Consider the following 16162-nt stretch of genomic DNA (forward strand, 5'->3'; position numbering starts at 1 on the left):
TGATTTCATTGAACCATATAATGTACGTTCCATTGTGAAATGTATATTGTTTGGACACGGGACGTCACGTCAGTTGTTTGTGTCCCGCAACACTGGGGTCAATATGGCTAGCTTGGTCCAAATAGGACACCTTAACCAATGAAGTTAATAATTATCATTGGTGTACAAATACAAATATGAAAGATCAAATCGATCTTTTATTTTTGGGAAAAGGGAGTTTTAAATGGGGAAAACCAGTTTCTGGCTTAGTTTGCAGTTTATATTTCTCTAAAATGAGTTTTGGATTCAATTCAAAATCAAGATCAACCTAATTTCATAATTGTGTTATTTTATAAACATGGAAAAAGTTCTTTAAGATTCATTATTTTAAAAATTAGGAAGTCATTTTGTCATCAAACTAGTAAAGGTTGGTTTTGATTTTTATTCCTTTCGAGTGATTCTTTTAGTTCTAATATAATGTAAGTTTATCAACTATACGTCCCATGTAATGAACGTGGTATTATTATATTTAGTTTGGTAACGGGGAGTGATTGACGACGATTTTAGAGGATCTCTTGGCCCACGACTTGACCTGTATTCTTATTAATCTTTATATAATTTGTCATCACAACCATTTGTCAAATGTCAAATTATTGTCATAATGGTCAGATATGTATTTATTTTATGGATTTTAAAAATTCTCATATATATCCCGCAATTTCAAATGATCGTTGTAACACCTCGAAAATTCACGTCCTATAATGTGTTGACACGTGTTATAAGCCTTGAGCGTGTGGAAGAATACTCTAGAAGGACTAAAGTTGACAAACAAAGAAACTATGTGAAAATAAGGGTTCAAAATGTCAACAATGGATAAATATACTTTACAATAACCCTACATGATGTTTATACCCTTAAACGAATGAATCATGGATCACACGAAGCTAATTGTGAAAGAAAGTGGGAGATTACAAACTACACGGGTTAAATGTGTCAACATGTTTAAGTTATACCTCTGAGTGACCTTTTAGCAAACCCGAAGCCTTGTAACGATTAATTATGCTCACTAAAATGCATGATAAAAATTTCACCAAGTTTCGTTATCATATGAGAAAGTTATGATAAAATTCGTATTCGTGGGGTTGGAAGCGTCAACATTGAAATTGATGACTTTTCGGGTAAACATAAAGTGACCAAGGACTTCACAAAGATGGTATAAGTCTTGAAGCCCTTGGAAATCAAATATGAGGGCTCAAAGTGCAAAACAAGAGATTAAAACAACTTTTAAAAGGACCGGGGGCCAAAATGCAAAAGTTGAAACTTATTTAACCTGATCATCACCCTCACACGGGCTGCGTAAGGATAGGCCAAGGCCTTACGCGGGCCGCCTGCGATTGCCAGATGCAGAAAACACAGACAGCTGTCTGTTTAGCCTTGTAACCGACTTAAATTGCCTTGATTCAATACCATGTGCTTCCTAAGATGGTTTTTAGGCCTTAGGGACACTTGTGGATGATCAGGGGTCCATGATAGACTTGTTTGGCACAATCTTGGACAAATTCAAACACTATATATTGGACCCTCATGTTGGCCACTTTGAGCATCCATTCACAACTCCATTTCTGATCATTTCTGGAGCACAAGGACCTTCCTCAACCATCACTAATCGTGCATTAGACATTTGTAAGTATCCTTGACCTCCCTTAAACATGTTTTGCTTAGTTAATTAGCTTAAAGTCAAACCGTCGTAATTAAGGTTTGACTTATTGATTAATCACTAATGGTCCAACGATTTGTCAAACTTAAGGTAGTTATAAGTTGGTAATTATGTGGGCATTAAACCCTTAAAAGGGCACCCTCTGATTCCCGTTCTAACTAGACCATTTGTCGGGTCAAAGTTGTTTAGAAAAAGTCAACAGAATGCTAATCTTCGAATTAACGCATAATTAACAATGTAGAAGGCGTGTAACCTATTTTATCATTCATATAACTTGGTAATAAGTATAAGAACTGGTCTAAGCTTGTTTGATCCGACAATTTTCTGTTAAGGCTCGGTTCGGAACCGAAAGTCGCAAAACTTTGACTTTTTCTTTGACTTCAGTTCTGACCCGATTTAGGTGGGTTTAGACATGCCTTAGAGCTTCCTTAGGACCAGGCTACATGATGGTATAACCCTCTGTGATTGGTTCATTGAATGTCTGATTCGTTTACACGTTTCCGTTAAGTGCTTAATGTTGACCATAATGCCCTTTTAACCATAAAACGAGAATTTTGGAAATATGAAAGGACAATAATCTTTGTTACTGAATTATAAACATGTCCCTAAATTTTCACATCAGTTGGAGGTCTAGATTAGGAGTTATGCTCAATAGCGTAATTAGAAAGCTTTTTATTAATTAAACGGCGTAATTAGCGTAAAGCCTATCTAAACCCAATTTTTGGCACCAAACCTTTTACCCACTGATGTAATATAATATTTTGGGATTTTTGAAGATTTTTAATTATTTTTAAACTGATCATAAGCCAGGATTATTGCCTTGATTCGGTAAATACCGATTATACCCTTTTAGGCCATAAAATGAGTTTTACAAATCCTTTTGATACCAATCCAATTGCTACTGATTTTATTTAATAAATGAAGTGTTTTGAACTTGTAAACTGACCAAAAAACTCAGATTTCCTGATATAACTTGGAAATCGCTTAAAACGGCTTTTTACGCGTATTAAACACCTAGTATGGGTTTAAAACCATTTTGTCATATAAGACTTAACACCAACTGATATAACCTGTTAAAATAAGTTATTTTACTGATTAATTCAGACCCGAAACACAGAAGTATAATTAATCTCTTTTATAATCTTTAAAATGACCAAAATACCCCTACGGGGCTTAAATTGAGATTAAACTCGTTTTGGGGATAATGGAAGGTATCCTACTGATATCACAACATATATAAGGCATATTAACTTAGGAAACCTATTTAGGACCCTATTAGTCACCCGTTACGCTTCTTACGCATTCGGTTCGGTTTATGTAACTAGTTTGCATAAATTAGCCGAAACGGGTCAAACCTTATCATTTTTATCTCAAAATCCACAATGCGTTTAGCTTACCCATATTATACAAGTCTTCAAACTTGTCGGGTCTAAATCACATTCTATTCCGGTCTTCGCTTAATCATGCGTACGAACCGTATCTTCCTTTAAAACTAACCGGTCTAAGTTTAGGCTTAATTAAAGACCGGTTAGGATTCTAACAGGTTATTATATACCTTTGTTCCAGAATAGGAGACCCGGTAAAAGCTACCCGCATTGCTAATTGTGATAAATACTTGCAAAGGTAAATATTTTTAACTTATTTTCCCTGTACGGGCTTGGGGTACGGTATATAAAATACCGCTTGGTCGGGCATTGAATCTTTAATTGTATGAAGGTTAAATCATTGAAATGTCCCGTTTAAATTGTTTTGTTTGCTTAAAGTCTTTGGGGGGTTAATGACCATGTCCCAGATATCCTTGGCATCATTTTACGAAATGGCCACGACCTAAGCACGGGGTGTAGGCGTACACCCGTCAGTGCCTAAATAAATAATATGGTGTGTCTATTGATCTTTAACCCGGTCTACGGATCGGGCTACTGAACGCATAAGGAACATGTAATTCTTTTACAAGTGTTATATTCAAATAATTATCCCAAGTTATAAAAAGTTTGTGCCACGTGCATTCAAATCAATTTTATTAAACCTTTTCCAAATGAGTCAGTTAATTGTATTTACCAGTGTAAACTGACGTATTTTCTCAAAAAGGTTAAGTGCAGGTACTACTCGTAATAGGCTGGCTTTCTCCTAGCATCCACAATAAGTCTCGCAAGCTTGGATGTCATAAAACTGTTGAACAGTGTTTCCTTTTTATTTTAATCCACCTGTGGATTATTTTAAACTATTTGTGATACTTAATATTACAATTATATTCGGTTGAAATAAATCTATCTTTTGCTTCCGCTGTGCATTTAAATATTGTGTTGTTTGACTATAATGATATCAACTACGTCACGATACTCCCCTACCGGGCCCACTGGTAAAATGTGGAAATATCGGGGTGTGACAGGTTGGTATGAGAGCCAACATTGAGTGAATTAAACACTAGCCTTTTTGTGTTTAATCTCAATGACACAATTGCACATTCCTAAATTTTCGAGTCTAGACAAAGAACTTAGAAATAATCCAAATTGTTTTTAATTTTAACTTTGTCCGTTATATTTCTTCGTTGTATCTTTCAATTATTTGACAGGAAATATGCCGCCGAGATTCAGGAGAGGAGGACGAGGAAAGGCGCCGATCAGCGCCCCCAACGATCACGAAGCCGGGCCTTCGCACCGGCGGACTCCTTCCACTACTAGGAGTGCCGATCCTCAAGAACCCTGGAGGACTTATGTGGAGCCGGCTAGACGATCGATCTCGCATAGCTCAACGCCTCCTTACTACAATTCCTATGGGCCGCAATCAGAAAACGAGCCCGAAGGCTCGCGCCACTCCTTCATACCGTTACAGCGATCCCTATCGCACCATTCCTTTGGCGACCCCATTCCTGTCTTTCAGAGCCGGTTTAACCCAACTACATACAAGAACCAGTGGGTGTTAACCCACTAGGACCTGAAGACCATTTCTCGGGAGACCAAGCAATAGACATGGACGAGGACACGGATCCCGTCGAGCCTGCGACCGGGACCCCCAACCATCCTATTGAGGTCTCTGATGGTTCGTCTTTTCATGGATCACCCTACCGTGGTCCAGACAGTTACCAGGCAAGGTTTAACCAATATGAGTGGTACTTTACACCCTCTCATCACTCATCGCCCCACCAGCAGCAACAGCAGCAGCAGGATCCCTCTGAGGATTCGCATTTCGTGGCGGTCACGCCACCGCCACCACCGCCGGCAGTATATCAAGCACCTCCGGAACCACCGAGGCGTAGAAGATCAGGCGTACGAATGTCCGTACGAGAGGGGGGCTTTCACTTTAGTACTCCCCATCATTCGAGTGGCAGCCACTACCCGCCACTACAGGAGGACCCACTAATGGGTGGGCCTTCAGTTCCAGCATCAGAGGTGAATTCTACACCCATCGCGCCGCCACCATCGGGATTTGGTAATCCAATCCCCACGTACGCCGGTTCAACGGCGTACAATCCATTCGAGTAGCCGGCACACACCAACTATAACTATGCCGAGGCCGACCCATACCAAGTGGCAGTAAACTACAATGCCCTTCACCCAGAAGGACCATATGGAGCACCCTGGGGAGTGGGATACCCAACTCGTGGGTATCAAGTACCTGCTCAACCACCATTTCAGCACCAGCCGCAGCCGCCACGGTTTTCCCCACCGGAACAAGAGGAAATCCTCCAAAGGCTGAACAGGGTGGAACGAGACTTTCAGAAAGAACGTAGGAACAATCGGGGATTCCTAAATGGCTTAGCAAGTTTGCTGAAAGGAAAGAAGAAGCGGGATCAATAAATCCCAATATGTATTGTTGTAATTCCTTGTTTAAATGAAGTCCCTGCGTGGACATTTATCTGTGTGTTTAGTCCCTGCGTGGCCATCTATCTATGTACTTAGTCCCTGCGTGGACTTGTCTTTGTTAGTCCCTGCGTGGACACTTATTTTAGTAATCAGTCCCTGCGAGGACTTGTATTATCAGTGTAGCTCCTGCGTGGGCAAGTTGTTTCTGTAAAAAGTCCCGTTTAGGGCAAAGTGTACTACTTTTAATTTTTAAATGGAATGTTAAGTTTGAAAATTTCATTTCTGTCATTTATGCATATATATATTATACAGGAAATAAATAAATTAAAATCGTTCCTCTTAAAAATAATCTGCCTATTAAAAATTTAATAAGAATCTTAAAAGGTGCAACCTAGCCTACATATCATTATCAGACTGGGCCAAGATGGTAAGACCTGTTTTAAAAGATTCAAATCCCTGTTAACATCTGAAAACATGTTAACGCTCCTGGCAGATGCCGTCAAAATCACACACGTCATTCTTATAATAGGATTCTTCAAAAGATTCCTAACCTAAAATAATGATCTATATATCATGAGTTTAAATCATCAATTGAAATGATCATATTTTGGCCATCCATTGGTAATATAGTGCCTACGGGCCATGCTCATTGCCACATGAGACAAAAGACAGTAGTAGTCTACGACTCCCTGTCAGAAAAAGGTAAAGGACTATGTTCAAACCTTAATGCCTTGATTCTCTGAAATCATGGCTTATGATTTAAAAATGTCACTGTAACTAGGCCTTTTGTGCTACTAATAATACTGTTATTGTTTTATAATTAGGATAAATTATAATAGAAATCCTAAATAAATGTGAGTAACGAATTAACCAAATATGGTCTACGTTTACCACGGTTAATAAAATTACCTTAAAAGACAATTCCATAATAAACTCACAAATAAATTATTGTCAATATCTTATGTAACAGTTCAAGATAAATGGCTGGCTCGGATGAGATCAACAGTCATCCCCTGGGGAATAATGAGAATACTAGAATTAATGTAACCAGAAGAACTCCGTACACTGATTGATACAGCTGTATCTAAAGCTATGGAGCAACAGTATAGTGGATCTAGCAGGACTCGAAGCAAGGCCCTATCCACTCCGCCCCCTAAATCTGTCCCTAAAACTCATTCAGAGGCTCTTAGCAAGCCACCCTCTAAGAAAGAGGAACAAAAGAAAGATGGTGATCGAAATTCATCTAATCAACACAGTGTTCCATCCAAGAAGATAGTGTTTGATGATAAACCACGTACCAAGTCCTGTACTTACAAATACTTTGTTTCCTGCAAACCCCGGGATTTCACTGGGGAGAAAGGGGCAATTGATTGTATGACATGGTTGGATGAAATGGACACTGTGGTGGATATCAACGGGTGCGCTGATAAGGATGTAGAAAAGTTTGTATCTCAATCGTTCAAAGGTGAGGCCTTAGCCTGGTGGAGATCGTTGATTCAGGCCACCGGGAAGATTCCACTGTACAATATGACATGGGAACAATTTGTTACCCTCATCAGGGAGAACTACTGTCCTCAGCATGAGGTTAAAAAGATTGAGTCGGATTTTCTGTCATTGGTAATGAAAAATCTGGATTGCCAAGCTTACCTTACGAGCTTTAATATTGTCAAGGTTGGTTCCTTATCTGGTGACCCCGGAACCCAAAAGAATAGCTCGTTTCATTGGGGGTTTAGCCCCAGAGATTAAGGCAAGTGTAAAAGCCTCTCGGCCAGCTACATTCAGGTCTGCAGCTGATATATCCTTGTCCCTCACATTGGACGCGGTCAGGCAGAGATCGCTGAGGAACACGGATGCCGAGAAAAGGAAGCGTGAAGATGACAGTTCACGACGGTCAGACAAGAAGCACAGGGGAAACAATGACCACAAGAAGGGGTCTGGATCTAAGAAGGATGGGCATCAATCTGGAGATAAGCCCAAGTGTAAGGTTTGTAAGAAGCACCACTTTGGGAGGTGCAGACTTGACTCAAAATCCCAATTTCAGCCGAGGCCATGTGGGATTTGCAAATTTTCAGAACATAAGACCCTAGAGTGCAAGAAGCTGAAGGACGCAACGTGCTACAGTTGCAACGAAAAAGGGCACATTAAGACAAATTGCCCCAAATATGCAAAGAAAGCTGAGGAAGGGAAAAAGACCAATGCTAGGGTCTTTAGGATGGATGCCAAGGAAGTCGTCCAGGACGACAATGTGATCACAGGTACTATCCTCATAAATGATGTTTATGCGGGAGTGTTATTTGATTCAGGCGCTGATAAGTCGTTCGTAGATAATAAGTTTTGTGAATTGTTGAAATTACCTGTTAAAACCTTAAGTGTGAAGTATGAGGTGGAATTAGCATATGGCACCTTAGAAACAGCCTCAACTATATTAGATGGATGTTTCATATCCATTAAGAACCACTCTTTTCCTTTATCCCTACTTCCTTTGAAGTTAGCCGGTTTCGACATAGTTTTAGGCATGGACTGGTTATCTCATAACCAAGCCCAGATTGTCTGCAATAAGAAACAAGTGGTGATCAAGACTCCGTCTGGTGAATCACTTACCATTCAGGGAGATACCCAGTATGGACTGCCTGAGCAAGTGTCTATGCTTAAGGCCTCTAGGTGTTTGAAGAAGGGTTGTGTCATCTACATGGCACAAGTGACCATTGATGAGCCGAAGCCTAAGATTGAGGATATCCCCGTCATTTCGGAATATCCCAAAGTTTTCCCTGAAGAACTACCTGGTTTGCCACCAGATAGGCAAGTAGAATTCAGGATTGACATTATTCCTGGAGCAACACCAGTAGCAAGGGCGCCTTATAGGTTGGCACCAACAGAGATGAAGGAATTGAGAACACAACTAGATTAATTGCTAGCCAAAGGTTTCATTAGACCTAGTTCGTCTCCTTGGGGAGCACCAATCTTATTTGTCAAGAAGAAGGATGGATCGATGCGTCTGTGCATCGATTACCATGAGCTTAATAAGGTCACTATCAAGAATAGGTATCCATTGCCCAGGATCGACGATCTGTTCGATCAACTTCAAGGGGCAAGTTACTTCTCTAAGATTGACTTAAGGTCAGGCTATCACCAACCGAAGGTTAGAGATGAAGACGTACACAAGACCGCATTTAGGACTCGTTATGGTCATTACGAGTTCCTAGTGATGCCTTTTGGGCTCACTAATGCACCTGCCGCATTCATGGATCTCATGAATCGCGTTTGCAAGCCTTATATGGATAAATTTGTCATCGTCTTCATCGATGATATCCTCATCTACTCGAAGAACCAAGCTAACCTTGAGAAGCACCTTCATTGCATTCTGAAACTACTTCATCAAGAGAAGCTCTATGCCAAATTCTCTAAATGTGAATTTTGGCTTCGTGAAGTCCAATTTCTTGGACATGTGGTTAGTGAACGCGGAATCCGAGTAGATCCTGCTAAGGTTGAAGCTGTCATGAATTGGCAAGAGCCGAAGACGCCTACAGAGATTCGTAGCTTTCTAGGTTTAGCCGGATATTATAGGCGGTTCATTGAAAACTTCTCAAGGATTGCTGCACCCTTAACTTCGTTGACGCGTAAGAATATTAAGTTTGACTGGGGTCTTAAGCAGCAGGAATCCTTCGATATTCTGAAGCAGAAGTTGAGTAACGCTCCAGTACTGATATTGCCTGATGGAATCGATGAGTTTGTAGTATATTGGGATGCATCACACACCGGGATGGGATGTGTGCTTATGCAGAAAGGCAAAGTTATTGCCTATGCTTCACGCCAGTTAAAGGTGCATGAAAAGAATTACACCACCCATGACTTGGAGTTGGGTGCCGTTGTATTTGCACTGAAGCTATGGAGGCACTACTTGTATGGCATCAAGTGTGTGATCTATTCTGATCACAAGAGCCTTCAACATCTGTTCAATCAGAAGGACTTGAACATGAGGCAACGACGTTGGATGGAAACCTTGAATGATTATGACTGTGAGATAAGATACCATCCAGGCAAGGCAAATGTGGTTGCTGATGCCTTAAGCAGGAAGGAAAGAGTGAAGCCTATAAGAATCAATGCCATGAGCATTGAGGTAAAGAATAGTTTGAATGAAAGGTTGTTAACTGCGCAGAAGGAAGCTGTGCTGGAAGCTAACTATCCTAATGAAAAGCTAGGAGTAACTGAAGAACAGTTATCCTATGGCAAGGACGGAATTCTGAGGCTGAATGGACGGATATGGGTTCCAGTTTATGGAGGACTTCGAGATGTTATCCTCCAGGAAGCCCACAGTTCTAAATATTCCATTCATCCTGGAGCTGATAAGATGTACCAGGATCTGAAAGCAAACTTTTGGTGGATAGGCTTGAAGAAGTCTGTAGCTACCTATGTAGCTAAATGTTTGACGTGTGCGCAAGTCAAAGCTGAACATCAGAAGCCGTCAGGTTTGCTACAACAGCCCGAACTTCCCATGTGGAAGTGGGAGATGGTGACAATGGATTTCATCACCAAGTTGCCAAAGACAAAGAAAGGAAATGATACTATATGGGTGATAGTAGATAGACTGACTAAGTCAGCACATTTCCTACCCATAAAAGAGACCTATAGCTCCGACATGTTAGCCCAATTGTACGTAGATAAGATTGTATCTCTACATGGCGTACCAGTGTCTATTATCTTTGACAGAGATACTAGATACACATCACATTTTTGGAAGAGTTTCCAACAATCTTTGGGCACGCGCTTAAATTTCAGTACGGCTTACCATCCTCAAACGGACGGGCAGAGTGAGCGTACAATCCAAACTTTGGAAGACATGCTTCGTGCATGTGTGATTGACTTAGGTGATAGTTGGGATAATCACCTGCCATTAGTCGAGTTCTCCTATAACAATAGCTACCATACAAGCATCAAGGCTGCGCCTTTCGAGGCCTTGTACGGTAGAAAGTGCAGAACGCCCGTTTGTTAGGCGTAAGTTGCAGATGTCCAATTGACATGACCTGAAATAGTCTTTGAAACGACATACAAGATCGTCCAGATTCGTGATCGCCTGAAAGCTGCCAGAGATAGGCAGAAAAGCTACGCAGATTTAAAGCGTAAACCTTGGAAATTCGAGGTAGGTGACAAAGTGTTGCTTAAAGTATCACCCTGGAAAGGGGTAATGCGTTTTGGCAAGAAAGGCAAGTTAAGCCCCAGATGCATAGGACTATTCGAGATTATCGAATGTGTCGGATCAGTGGCTTACAAGTTAAATTTGCCTGAAGAGCTCAGTGGTATTCATAATGTATTCCACATCTGCAATCTGAAGAAGTGTCTAGCTGATGAATCACTAGTCATACCACATACAGATGTGCACATCGATGAGAGCTTGAAGTTTGTTGAAAAACCTGTGTCGATCAAGGAACGACAGGTTAAGAAGCTTCGAAGGAAGCATGTACCGATTGTGAAGGTAAAATGGGATGCCCGTAGAGGTCCCGAGTACACGTGGGAGGTAGAATCCACAATGAAAGAAAAGTACCCTCATTTGTTTCAGTAAATCTCGAGGTCGAGATTTCTTTTAAGGGGGTGAGGATGTAACACCTCGAAAATTCATGTCCTATAATGTGTTAACACGTGTCATAAGCCTTGAACGTGTGGAAGAATACTCTAGAAGGACTAAAGTTGACAAACAAAGAAACTATGTGAAAATAAGGGTTCAAAATGTCAACAATGGATAAATATACTTTACAATAACCCTACATGATGTTTATACCCTTAAACGAATGAATCATGGATCACACGAAGCTAATTGTGAAAGAAAGTGGGAGATTACAAACTACAAGGGTTAAATGTGTCAACATGTTTAAGTTATACCTCTGAGTGACCTTTTAGCAAACCCGAAGCCTTGTAACGATTAATTATGCTCACTAAAATGCATGATAAAAATTTCACCAAGTTTCGTTATCGTATGAGAAAGTTATGATAAAATTCGTATTCGAGGGGTTGGAAGCGTCAACATTGAAATTGATGACTTTTCAGGTAAACATAAAGTGACCAAGGACTTCACAAAGATGGTATAAGTCTTGAAGCCCTTGGAAATCAAATATGAGGGCTCAAAGTGCAAAACAAGAGATTAAAACAACTTTTAAAAGGATCGGGGGCCAAAATGCAAAAGTTGAAACTTGTTTAACCTGATCATCACCCTCACACGAGCCGCGTAAGGATAGGCCAAGGCCTTACGCGGGCCGTCTGCGACTGCCAGATGCAGAAAACACAGACAACTGTCTGTTCAGCCTTGTAACCGACTTAAATTGCCTTGATTCAATACCATGTGCTTCCTAAGATGGTTTTTAGGCCTTAGGGACACTTGTGGATGATCAAGGGTCCAGGATAGACTTGTTTGGCACAATCTTGGACAAATTCAAACACTATATATTGGACCCTCATGTTGGCCACTTTGAGCATCCATTCACAACTCCATTTCTGATCATTTCTGGAGCACAAGGAGCTTCCTCAAGCATCACTAATCGTGCATTAGACATTTGTAAGTATCCTTGACCTCCCTTAAACATGTTTTGCTTAGTTAATTAGCTTAAAGTCAAACCGTCGTAATTAAGGTTTGACTTATTGATTAATCACTAATGGTCCAGCGATTTTTCAAACTTAAGGTAGTTATAAGTTGGTAATTATGTGGGCATTAAACCCTTAAAAGGGCACCCTCTGATTCCCGCTCTAACTAGACCATTTGTCGGGTCAAAGTTGTTTAGAAAAAGTCAACAGAAGGTTAATTTTCGAATTAACGCATAATTAACAATGTAGAAGGCGTGTAACCTATTTTATCATTCATATAACTTGGTAATAAGTATAAGAACTGGTCTAAGCTTGATTGATCCGACAATTTTCTGTTAAGGCTCGGTGCGGAACCGACAGTCGCAAAACTTTGACTTTTGCTTTGACTTCAGTTCTGACCTGATTTAGGTGGGTTTAGACATGCCTTAGAGCTTCCTTAGGACCAGGCTACATGATGGTATAACCCTCTGTGATTGGTTCATTGATTGTCCGATTCGTTTACACGTTTCCGTTAAGTGCTTAATGTTGACCATAATGCCCTTTTAACCATAAAACGAGAATTTTGGAAATATGAAAGGACAATAATCTTTGTTACTAAATTATAAACATGTCCCTAAATTTTCACATCAGTTGGAGGTCTAGATTAGGAGTTATGCTCAATAGCGTAATTAGAAAGCTTTTTATTAATTAAACGGCGTAATTAGCGTAAAGCCTATCTAAACCCAATTTTTGGCACCAAACCATTTACCCACTGATGTAATATAATATTTTGGGATTTTTGAAGATTTTTAATTATTTTAAAACTGATCATAAGCCAGGATTATTGCCTTGATTCGGTAAATACCGATTATACCCTTTTAGGCCATAAAATGAGTTTTACAAATCCTTTTGATACCAATCCAATTGCTACTGATTTTATTTAATAAATGAAGTGTTTTGAACTTGTAAACTGACCAAAAAACTCAGATTTCCTGATATAACTTGGAAATCGCTTAAAACGGCTTTTTACGCGTATTAAACACCTAGTATGGGTTTAAAACCATTTTGTCATATAAGACTTAACACCAACTGATATAACCTGTTAAAATAAGTTAATTTACTGATTAATTCAGACCCGAAACACAGAAGTATAATTAATCTCTTTTATAATCTTTAAAATGACCAAAATACCCCTACGGAGCTTAAATTGAGATTAAACTCGTTTTGGGGATAATGGAAGGTATCCTACTGATATCACAACATATATAAGTCATATTAACTTAGGAAACCTATTTAGGACCCTATTAGTTACCCGTTACGCTTCTTACGCATTCGGTTCGGTTTATGTAACTAGTTTGCATAAATTAGCCGAAACGGGTCAAACCTTATCATTTTTATCTCAAAATCCACAATGCGTTTAGCTTACCCATATTATACAAGTCTTCAAACTTGTCGGGTCTAAATCACATTCTATTCCGGTCTTCGCTTAATCATGCGTACGAACCGTATCTTCCTTTAAAACTAACCAGTCTAAGTTTAGGCTTAATTAAAGACCGGTTAGGATTCTAACAGGTTATTATATACCTTTGTTCCAGAATAGGAGACCCGGTAAAAGCTACCCGCATTGCTAATTGTGATAAATACTTGCAAAGGTAAATATTTTTAACTTATTTTCCCTGTACGGGCTTTGGGTACGGTATATAAAATACCGCTTGGTCGGGCATTGAATCTTTAATTGTATGAAGGTTAAATCATTGAAATGTCCCGTTTAAATTGTTTTGTTTGCTTAAAGTCTTTGGGGGGTTAATGACCATGTCCCGGATATCCTTGGCATCATTTTACGAAATGGCCACGACCTAAGCACGGGGTGTAGGCGTACACCCGTCAGTGCCTAAATAAATAATATGGTGTGTCTATTGATCTTTAACCCGGTCTACGGATCGGGCTACTGAACGCATAAGGAACATGTAATTCTTTTACAAGTGCTATATTCAAATAATTATCCCAAGTTATAAAAAGTTTGTGCCACGTGCATTCAAATCAATTTTATTAAACCTTTTCCAAATGAGTCAGTTAATTGTATTTACCAGTGTAAACTGACGTATTTTCTCAAAAAGGTTAAGTGGAGGTACTACTCGTAATAGGCTGGCTTTCTCCTAGCATCCATAATAAGTCTCGGAAGCTTGGATGTTATAAAACTGTTGAACAGTGTTTCCTTTTTATTTTGATCCACCTGTGGATTATTTTCAACTATTTGTGATACTTAATATTACAATTATATTCGGTTGAAATAAATCTATCTTTTGCTTCCGCTGTGCATTTAAATATTGTGTTGTTTGACTATAATGATATCAACTACGTCACGATACTCCCCTACCGGGCCCACCGGTAAAATATGGAAATATCGGGGTGTGACAATCGTCTTGTTACATTATAGTATGATAATCTTTGATACCGAAATCATAAGAGTGATATGGTAGTATATATTGCATTCAAAAGTGTAAAAATGGAAAGAGGGCATGTATACTCGGTTTACGTAGCGATTCCACAAAGTGAGTTGGATGAGTTTCTTGAGTTTGGAACACTGAAGTTACCCTATAGGGAAATGAAGGTGTGTGAGTTGCGGTTTTTGTTAGCGTATAATATATATATATATATATATATATATATATATATATATATATATATATATATATATATATATATATATATATATATATATATATAGAGAGTAGGGATCCTGCGAAAAGTGTGTTTTTCCTAGAAAGTCTATAAAGCGATCTGGGCCATCCAATGGGTGTGTTTAATGGTTAAGATGAAGTCAATGACAATTTTGTCAATATATCGTGTTTTAAATCAATTAGATAACCGTCAGTCAAACCCAGTCCCTAATTTCACACGATTTTCCCTCTCTCTCTCTCCAAACCCAACTTCGAAACTCCAATCCCTACCAAAAATAACTACAATCATGGAAGAAGATAACTTTAGAAAGGATGGAGAGCACCGGATCAGTTGTCAGAAGCCGTTCGAAAGACCCCGTAGTCGCAGGTATTAATCATGCAGGGCACCAAGAACATGTTGTTAAAACACAACGTCAAGAAACATTAAGAAAACACATCGTATTAATCTGCTTGCTGTTAAAACATAGTGTCAAGAAACATCAAGAAAACACATCGTATTAATCTCTGCTTGCTGTTAAAACACAACTGTATGAATCTGAATGCTAAAACACAACTGTATGCATCTGCTTGCTGTTAAAACACAACTGTTTGAATCTGAATGCTAAAACACAACTGTATGCATCTGCTTGCTGTTAAAACACACCTGTTTGAATCTGAATGCTAAAACACAACTGTATGCATCTGCTTGCTGTTAAAACACAGCTGTATGAATCTGAATGCTAAAACACAACTGTATGAATATGCTTGCTGTTAAAACACAACTGTATGAATCTGAATAATAAAACACAGCTGTATGAATCTGCTTGCTGTTAAAACACATCACCAAGAACAAACTGTTAAAACACAGTACCAAGAACATGCTGATAGATTCCAGCAAGAAAACGAAGAAATGATTGATATTAAGTGAGATTAGAAATCGAAAACAAAAAATTCCGAAATTTATGGATAGTTATTGAAGATAATTTCCTAAAATAAAAATAGATTGTGAAAGTACATAAATGCCTTTTTAGATAAAATCCTTCAATGCCACATGTCGCGTTCTTATTGCTTCTTAGACTTTCTAGGAAAAACACACTTTCTACCCAACTCCTACTCTTATATATATATATATATATATATATATATATATATATATATATATATATATATATATATATAGAAACGGGTTCAGGAGAAAACGCTCAAAAGTGTGAGAACGCATCCTGTCTCAACACGTGGCACGTGGCATGATCAGGGTCCGAGGGGTTTTTGTCATTTTGTCGTTATCTAGAATTATTAATTATTTGGCGTTTTACTGTTTTTCTCAGATTTCTTCTCGTTGAATTAATTCTTTTTGTGTCACATACTTAATTTTTTTGGCATTATGACTTTTTCCATGTCATTTTTTGGCGTTTTGTATCTTTTTGTTAATAATTGATTACCATAGATTAATA

The 16162-nt window shown here is 39.0% G+C and overlaps 1 protein-coding gene across 1 annotated transcript; it reads left to right on the forward strand.

Moving 5' to 3' along the window:
* Positions 1-4665: 4665 nt before the first annotated feature.
* On the forward strand, positions 4666-5178 carry LOC110932077 (ALG-2 interacting protein X-like). Its single transcript, XM_022175438.1, has one exon. The coding sequence runs from the start codon at positions 4666-4668 to the stop codon at positions 5176-5178; it is 513 nt and encodes a 170-aa protein (XP_022031130.1).
* Positions 5179-16162: the final 10984 nt, after the last annotated feature.

The sequence above is a fragment of the Helianthus annuus genome, chromosome 3 (assembly GCF_002127325.2).
Source record: "Helianthus annuus cultivar XRQ/B chromosome 3, HanXRQr2.0-SUNRISE, whole genome shotgun sequence".
NCBI classification, from domain to species: domain Eukaryota; kingdom Viridiplantae; phylum Streptophyta; class Magnoliopsida; order Asterales; family Asteraceae; genus Helianthus; species Helianthus annuus.

What these genes read in the sequence shown, in the direction of transcription:
- LOC110932077 (XM_022175438.1), top strand. Translation starts at nt 4,666, where the DNA reads ATGGACGAGGACACGGATCCCGTCGAGCCTGCGACCGGGACCCCCAAC.